Source organism: Artemia sp. Qi Xiang Cuo, unplaced genomic scaffold, assembly GCF_049724085.1.
Source record: "Artemia sp. Qi Xiang Cuo unplaced genomic scaffold, ASM4972408v1 HiC_scaffold_3083, whole genome shotgun sequence".
Lineage (NCBI taxonomy): Eukaryota > Metazoa > Arthropoda > Branchiopoda > Anostraca > Artemiidae > Artemia > Artemia sp. Qi Xiang Cuo.
The window spans coordinates 470,178-479,430 of NW_028300478.1; the positions used below are offsets into that span (position 1 = coordinate 470,178).

The 9,253-nt window shown below is 36.5% G+C and overlaps 1 protein-coding gene across 1 annotated transcript; it reads left to right on the forward strand.

The window, feature by feature from the left end:
• Positions 1 to 3,803: 3,803 nt before the first annotated feature.
• Positions 3,804 to 8,477, forward strand: LOC148938613 (uncharacterized). Its single transcript, XM_089107665.1, has 3 exons — positions 3,804 to 3,878; positions 5,816 to 6,434; positions 8,019 to 8,477. The coding sequence occupies exons 1-2, from the start codon at positions 3,837 to 3,839 to the stop codon at positions 6,191 to 6,193; spliced, it is 420 nt and encodes a 139-aa protein (XP_088963791.1). The 5' UTR covers positions 3,804 to 3,836; the 3' UTR covers positions 6,194 to 6,434; positions 8,019 to 8,477.
• Positions 8,478 to 9,253: the final 776 nt, after the last annotated feature.

The following is a 9,253-nucleotide window of genomic DNA, read 5'->3' on the forward strand; positions in this document are numbered from 1 at the left end:
AAACAAATTACTTCTAACTGTATAGGCTATCCTGGTTTTATTTGTTGGGCCTCTGCACCCTACACTATGGGGGGAACTTATTTTGAACAGAAATACACTGACAAGACTACTTGCATGAGCAACTTAAATGGGGCTTTAACCTCCCTCACAATTTGGCCAATTTCTTAAGGCAGGTCAGACAGAATCAGGGTTATATCTGTAGAATATAAATAATGATGGTTGCATTTAGATCCAAAAGCTCTGAAAAATAAACAATACATAGTTATCAGCTATCATTGTCTTTTACACTTACCCTAGGAAACTGGTTCTCATGAGCAGTGGATCACCAGCAGCCAGTAAGAATGCATTGACCAATGGGAATGTCCAGGTCCAGCACTCTATTAAGATTTTCAGCAGCAGTGAGCAAACAATTAGACCAACAAAGAAAATCCCCTCTAAATAAAAAACATGTCCAGGTTAAAGCAAAGGTATTCATATTTATTTAAGGCCTGCTTTAAGTAATTCAAATAATCCAGCCCATTTTCAAATGTTTATCTGAACCAGTAGCACAGCAGGAACCCTGTTCCCCTATCTGGTTAACATTAAATTATACATATATATACATTTTTTTTAGGTAAAACCAAGAGATCAATCCTTCCAGCTATAACTACACTTGTCACTGAGCTTCTAGAAAGTTCATCTGATAAATTGGGTGACAGTGATAGTGAACTTTTATTAACTTTGTCTATGAACTTCTCCTTCTGTGGCTTTGAATCACATCACGAACAGCAAAACTATATTAGTCATGTCATACCAAAATACTCCAATGAGGACTTAGAAAAATTTCAGAATGGATAAAAAAAGCCTTTGAATGCCGGATAGACTATATAAACTTGCCTGTACAGAACTACTGTGGAGGAAACAAACTAGTTGAATCCCAAGAAATGTTATAACTCACTTTATGATACCTTGCTAATCATGTCTGTTCACTCCAACAGATAAGTGATAAATTCAATTAGTCTATGAAATGTGTCTGGTTCATTATCCAGTCATTCCTAAAAGATTTTCAAAAGGAATCGAAACTGTTCATCAAATAGCTAGATCAATCTGAAATGGACAGGGTGACTTCTGTATTTGCTGCAAGAAGTGGATTTCCAGGAGTCATAGGAGCAATTGATGGGTGTCATATAAAGATTGTTGCACCAGCTGCACAGCACGTATCTTATTTGAATAGGAAATCATTCCATTCCATCATACTTTTAGCAGTTTGCTTACCAAACAGAGAATTTTCCTATATTTACACTGGATTTCCTGGAAGTGCTCATGATTATAGACATCTAAAAAACTCAGGTTTATATTTGAAAGCAACACAGACCAACCTATCTCTCTTTCCCTCTCAGGATCATCACATTCTTGGTGATAGTGCTTTACCTCCATTTACATGGTTAGTCCCAGCCTTTAAAGAAACAGAGGCAAATACTCCTCAAGAAAGGCGGTTAAAAAAAAAAAAACTTTTAAAAACCCTTGTTGTGGTTGAAAATACCTTTGGGGACCTCCTAAACATATGGAGAAGGCTTTGATTTATATATGCCAATGTAGATCGTTCTGTTAAAATTGTGGTAGCAGCATGCTGCCTGCACAATTTCTGTATTCAGCAAAATGATTCTTCACTTTTTGAGGGTGGAGAGTGTAAAGATACTCTCAATCAAGATTGTGACATTAGGAAGTGACAGCCAGTCAGTGAGTGGCTCTGGAGATGCTTACTCTTGCTATTCTGCTGGACAAGCTAAAAGAAGCAGATTGATCAATATGTTAGCTTAAAATTGTTTCATAAATTTTTGTCCCGAATATTCAACTATCAAGTGTTTTCCCCTCATTTTATATTAATAAACTTATCTAATTGGAATATGCAGTAACTTCAATATGGGTTATTTGGTACAGAACTTTAAGAAAAACAAATTAAAGATGCTAGGATTGAAACAGCAATCCTTTAAATAGACTGTAGAATCAAAGACAAATATTCATATGAAGTACAATATAATATTAAGCAAAAGTCCCACGCTAGTCATTGGTAAGGAATGAGATGTCATCTATATTAAGCAGAATTGAAAATAAAAGTATTTTTATTAAGTTGAAGAGGCTATTGTTCCACCATACTTTTGATTTATTTCAAACTGCTGGAATTATTCTCTGCCCTGAATTATAAAGAGTAATTTAGTTACATAATCTATCATCTTTAAATTCATTACCCAGATACACAAATCAAAATACTGTCTTCCATTTTGATTGAAGACAATCAAACTTACTCTTTAATTATATAATTATACATAATTATATTAATTATATTAATTATACATAATTATATAATTATATATAATTAAGCATAATTATATGTTTAATTATATAAACATATAGTTATGTTTATATGTTTAAATATTAATGTTATGTTTATATTGTTTAAATCTTAAGCGTTTAAATGTTTAATGTTTATTTGATCTTTTCATAATCCCCCTCCTACAGGCCATGGAGCCTTTGTGGGGATTTGTAGATTGTTATGTAATTATTTTACTGGTATATGGAAAATAAATCTATCTATCTATCTATCTATCTATCTATCATTTAGTAACATGTATTTTTGCTGTTAAAGTAAAAACTTGTAAAAAACTTCAAATACAATCCTACCCCCTTTTAGGACCCTCTCTGAGGATTAGAATTTCCACTGCATCATGGAGTTTTTGGCCATGGGGTAATTGCAGACAGTAGCGCCTTCAGAATTTCCATCTTGTCTTTGTGCCTTTTTTGTCTTGCGTCTTCATCCTTTGGGCTTTGAGGCGCTTCTCCTCCCAAAGTAGTTTTATTCCATTAAGCATCTGCTCTACTGGTCCAACATTTGAGTTTTTTCTTTTTTGACCTTAGGCTGGTTCCTTCTCTGTAGATGTAGAGGGCCCACTTTCATCAACCTCTATGAGATCTGGTTTCACCCATTGTATCAGTTATCGAGCTTAGGAAAATGGAGTGTTTGTCACCCCAGATCTTATCCATCTCCTCAAAGAATTTTGGTTTCTTTTTGGATTTTGAGCCGGTTTGCTGGGTAGCATCTTTGAATTTTTTATACGTGCCTTCTAAAAATCTGGCTTGTGCCCACAGTTTATCACTGGCCAAGTTTTCATTGTCTGGGAAACAGAATCCTCTCTCCCTCAGCTCTTTGGACAAGTCACAACATACTTTTTTCTTTTTTATCAATCTGCTTCTAAGTTTAGCTTTATAGCTCTCACTCCCTAGCAACTGCAGAAGGGCATCACAGGCTTCATCATCCTTTTTTTTCAACCTTTGTCCCTCTTATTGTTCCAGATTACACTTGTCACACCATTGTCAAGCTGAGGTACAGCCAACTGATTGCAACTTTGATTTGGTGCTGGTGACATTGATGCAAATAGATGTGGAAGTCAACTTCTGTCAATCCATACTGTGTATTGTTGGATTCAGTCACCAGTGAAGTAGAAAGAATAAAATTGTTAAAATGGATTCTCCTTTACTGCATTTTTTTTTAATGATGTAATTATTTCGTCAGTTATGATAGCCAGTAGCAGTAGTGTATATTCCATTTTTTCAGGGGGGGACCTCGACTTGATTCTAGAAACCTAAGTATGATAAGCAGTGGCATAAACAGCCGATTTTTAGGAAGGGGCAAAGGGCTATAATATGCCAACAAAAAGCGCCGTTGCTCCAAAATGGCGCACCCGCCTTTCTCATTCAGTCGTAATCTTCAGGCAGACATAGACCTTATTCGTTTTTCCACCTGAACTGCAACGGTGCGCGAAAATCGGCCCTATTGTTGGTAGGTTTGTTGTGCAAACATGGAACTTATCATGGAATTTCCTGAAATTCAGAAGGCACTGGTGAGTTAATTTTGTTGATAATCTTGTTAATAGCAAGGCTGTACATCACCTGCATTCTGGATTGATTTTTCGTGAGCTTGGGTAGTAGTTTTAGCATGTACTAGGCTATATCTTTGCCCAGTCAATCATGGACTCCAACTTGAAAATTACAAACATGTATTTAGGTACCAAAAAAGGCAAAGAAGTTAACAAAACTGACACAGAAAGATCTGCCATAGTCTCTACAATAATATTAATATGTTCATGACCTAAGAAACTGGGTTGACTTTCCAGTTTTTAAGGAAAATTTGACCCTTATAAATTAACATTGTGAATCAGTACCAAGAATACTTAGGCTAGATTCTGCTACAAAGGTCATGATAATTTGATGGTTTTGGGGTCAGTGCCCTTCTAGGAAGTCCTCTCTGTCCAGCCAGGTTAATATTTTGTTTTCCAACTGTACAGGCATCATGTGGTAACATTTTGGTAAATTTTTCCATTCATGGAATATTGAGATAGCTAAGAAATAGACCTACATCTCCATTTAGAAATCATGCTGAATCCAAATATAATAATCATTAACTAATAGTTTGCCGCAAAGGATCAAATTTTATAAATTTAGTTCAAGGATATTGTCAGTTTGTTTCCTTGCTTATTTGCCAGCAGATAAAATAATTGGATGGTCTGAAATGGTATTTTCTGGTGCAAAGTGCTGGAAAATTTTCAAACTTTCTACTAAAATGTGTATTTTTTTTTTCATTTGCATCTCATATTTATTTGTAGGACAACAAATAATTTTAAAATAAATATTATGCCCCCCTCCTTGGTGATACCCCTGCCCCTGACAATGTCCCTGGGCCTTGCTATTACCAAATAACTAGATTTTGAATATATGAATACAAAAACATGATTTACTATAGAATATAAGCTATTTGAAATTGAATTTTCAAATTAATTATTCAATTAATTGAGTTAATTTTATTTAATAAATTCAATGTGAAATTAAATTTGATTAATCGATTACCAGAATTGATTTTTGTTCCATGAACATATTGGATCCAATGAAAAGTACAAGTGAGTTTTGCAGAGCAAGCACATATTAATGAAAAATTCAGTTATGTTTGTGTTGTGACTGAGAATTTATGAGTTGACCTAGCTGAGAAGGGCACCATTTGAGATTTTGAGGAGCTCAGGATCCCTCTCCCTCATTTTTTGCCCCAAGACGAGAATCAAAATATGTTTTTTGAAAGCGTTGATTAACTACGGAGGGTTACAGGGGACACTTTTGATATACCCGCAACTCAGCGCCAAGGGCAGCTATCCCCGTTCCCCCCCGCGTGCTGGCCTTGGGGTTGATCTGCTATCAGGGAGATTTAAGTCAAGTCCCATTAATTCAGCACATGGTAATAATCCTCTTCCTCTCCTGAAAATGGACCTTGATCCTAATCTATTTTTCTCCTACTTTTCCTTCAGCAGCGGGATAGCTGCATTTTTTTTAACTTTTCCTCAGGCTACACCAAACACAAGAGTATAAATTTGTATTTTTAGCACTCTGGCCTATGGTGTCTGATCTCAGATCTCAAAAAAAAAGTTTGCTTTATGTCTGTCACACAAAAGCATCTCAGAGTTCCTAAAAACATAATTTAAAGTTGGGGCATTTTTTAGGGGGGCCTGGGGCCGGGCTCCCCTTAAATTTACACATTTTTGCACGCAAATGCACAATCAGTTTTATTTTTTTTATGTTTCGTGTTCGGGTGCCCCCCCCCCCTCACCAAATGATTTAATTGCGAACCTATTAGGGGTAATATTAACAAAACCTCAGAACTTTATGAAGTACTTTACTTAACCCAGTAAATGATCAAATATACTACGTTGCTATGTGTAGGCCTAGGCCTATTTCTATTTCAAGGACAAATCAGTACAAAATGTGTAAACTCTCATTTTCTCATATATTTTAGGGCCAGTGGTGCAGAGATATTTATATTGTCCCACTTATCTCAGACAATCTTATTGAAGATTATTACAAAGCTTCAAATTCAGCCAGCCGGCAACTCAAGAGAAGCTACAGCTTTTTGGTGGAGCAATATATTGACCTGGAAACCGTGCATATTTTAGAAGTGGAAGGACTTCTCGGAAATAAAGGGTTAGTGATAAAGGGGACTTGCTATCGCAGTTTTAAAAAGAGGGACAAGCCACATTCAATCAAAGTCTATCTTTCATGTGACAGTCAGATTATCAACAGTGCTTGTTCATGCATTGCTGGAAGTGTTTTTTGCAATCACCTGGTGTCGCTCTTGAGAATTATCAGTTTGATGCAAAGTCTGAAGTACAAATAAATCACTGCCTCCCTGAGCTGCACCGAGATGCCTCAACAGTGGAATTACATGAGAAAGCGGGATCTTGAGCCACAAAAGGTGATGGACATTGACATTCACCAAGTTCGGGAAGGAGGACTGTCAACTCCAAAGACAGTGCAGCTGTATGACCCGTGGGTCAGTAAAGATGATTGTCTCAGTCTGAGATTGTGAGTTGTGCAACTTAGTTCGTCCCTGGGCCCGGCTGTATCTTCATTTTCAGGTAGGACAGAGTTTCTGTTACATAATCTTTGTTTATTTTCGTTAATTTTTTTTTTTAAAGTTAAATCTGATTCACAAAAACAATTATATTTTACTCTGAGAAACAGTAACGTCTGTTCAAAAGTTATATTTTCAAATGTAAGCTGTACCTGTACTTAGGATCCTGAGATGGCTTTCATGTGAACATTTTGATGATGAGAAAAACCTTTTTCTTTGCATTTCTCTGCTCTTTCTTTGGACAGCTTTCTGGGCTTTGAACTGGGGAATGCAGTAGCTGAACTGTTCCATGCGTGAAGCATGCTGTGAGTTGCTGTTTTGACTTGCATCTCAGAAGTTTTGCTTCAGGACTACCAGGACACATGCCAAGGAATAAGACAACAGATAACAAGTTCCAATAAAGGAAAAGGGGTTGTCGTACAAGTTTATCTAAGGTTTTACATGGCTTTCATGGTTGCAGCGGTCAGTAGCGTATATTAGGGGGGGATAGGGGTGATCACCCTCCCTCTGAAATCTGGTAAAGTTTGTCATAAATGCCTTAAAATTGGAAATTTTCCCAGTCCAAAGGGGGCAATGGCGTTCTTGTAATGCCTTAAATTGCTTATTCCAGACTGTTCGAAAACCCTGGAACTTATCATCAGTTGCGTAACTAAGGATGGGTTGTTACATTGTACCAGAGGATTTTTTTTTTTATTGGTTTTGTAATAGAGACTTGAAAATGCATTTTCAACAGAAAAATTGAGCTTTTTGGCACTGACAGGACAATTCATTAGCAATCTTCACCATCCAATGGCCATCAAAATAGTATGGTTGGCACAGAAGATTAGGTCCTGTTGGTGGGAGGCATTAAGGAGCCAAAGAGTAATTACTTGTTCATAGAAAAAAAAATGCACACTTTAGTGGTAAATCCAAAAATGTAGTGCTTCATGCCAGAAAATACTTTTTTATCCTTGACCATTCAGCAACTTCATTATGAGCAGAAAAAAAAATAGAAAATGACTTTTCTAACTACACATTTTCTTAAAACTTAGACTCTTTGCACAACACTAATTTTAAGATAATTTAATCCTCAAAGATAGGTGTAAAAGTAGTAAATATATGGAATAGTACACTTTTTAGTGATACATGGTTCTAAAATTTCAGCCGCTTTGCGGCAGAAACCATTGCTTTCAAACCATCTTCTCGCCCAAAATAGATATATTTACCACTTCAAACCTCAAAATTTTCTGCACATATTTGACTTAGTCCGCACATTTTCGTCGTCCCTTCCAACGGTCCAAAGTAATTAGGATTACCGGGCCTATAATTGAAATGGCATGATAAATGGATTTAATTTTTCCTTCTTCCACCCCCCCCCCCTCCTTTCATCGCAAATCCTGGATCTGTCACTACAATTAATGCCATTTTTTGCTTTCTTGACTACTATATTATGTAGACTGACACCCCTCCCCCCCGAAACGAAATCCTGGCTACGCTGCTGGTTCTCTCATTTCCAGATTGATGCAAGCACTTTAAGTTTGAAGTCCAAGGCATGCTAAAACTTGTATTTTTGTGTTAAGTAGACCTTTAAAAAAGGATTTTCTTGCAGATCTTTTGAAAGACGGCATCGAAAGAGGAGAATATTTCCAGGCCAAGCTTGTTCAGAATAGATTATTGGAATGCCCAGTGCTGTCAACATTGACCAACCATTTACATGTAGATGATACTACTTGTAATATTATAACCAATCTCAGTGTTATAACCAGTGCATTGTTCAAGACTGCTGAGTTTCCTGATTTTCCTGTGTATGAGCGTTCAGGTAGTTACATGTTGACAAATACTAATCCAAAACAGCAGCAAGTGATAGACTCCTTAAGAGTATCAGCATCAGAAGCCAAAGAAATTGAAAAAATTCTCGCAGACAGGCTGAAAGTGAAACGTGGTTCCGTGCACGTAAGTTTCGACTTACCTCCAGCAAATTCGGTTTGGTGGTGAAAAGGGTCACTCCTTGGAGTAAAAAGTTTCGTCAAACTTTGCAGATCGAAATTTGGATAGAAACCAAGCTGTAAAGTGGAGAAGGACGCATGAAGCAACTGCTGTTTGAATTTACAAAAAAAAAAACTAAGAAAAAAAGAGGAAGTGACGTTGTGGTTATTAACTGTGTGATTGTTATACCAGCAGAGTACTGGCTTGCTATGTCTCCTGATAGACGTGTATTTGACCCAAGCGAAAGAGACACACATGGCATTATTGAACTCAAGTGCCCATATAGTCTTTGAGAATAAACTGAGGAACAGTTTTTAGCTGAATGCCCATACCTCACATGCTTGAGGAAAGACCACCACTATTATTATCAGATCCAAGGGCAACTTGGCATTACTGGACTATCATGGTGTGACTTTGTATTATGGACATAAAATTTTATAATAATACAAAGGATACCTTTTGATAATGTTTTTTGGGAAAATGAAGTCAAAACTCTGACTGATTTCTATTTCCAACATTATCTGGAAAACTTGTCTGAGCTTCTGTAATTTGAGGTCCTTTGATTAATGTGATAAACCTTTTCGACGTATCCAGAAACCACAAAAGAGAACACCTCACAGGTACCAGTTACGGAAAAAAATTTCTTTGCAAACACGTTTGAGTCGAGTTTCTCAACACTGATTGGTTGACGCTCAAGTTTCAGTAACAGTCCATGTTGCAGAAGCAACACTTCGGAAATGTCGAAGTAATGTATTTTGAGTTCCTTTGATTTTTGTGATTCAGAGTTCCTTTGATTTATGTGATTATGAGAATCTGCGAATAAAAGCATTCTTTTTTTAACCTATATATATATATCTT

Bases quoted from the DNA above. Each gene is read 5' to 3' on its own strand.
- LOC148938613 (XM_089107665.1), top strand. From the start codon at position 3,837: ATGGAACTTATCATGGAATTTCCTGAAATTCAGAAGGCACTG. The intron at 3,879-5,815 runs GTGAGTTAATTT...CATATATTTTAG, and splicing joins CTGAAATTCAGAAGGCACTG to GGCCAGTGGTGCAGAGATAT.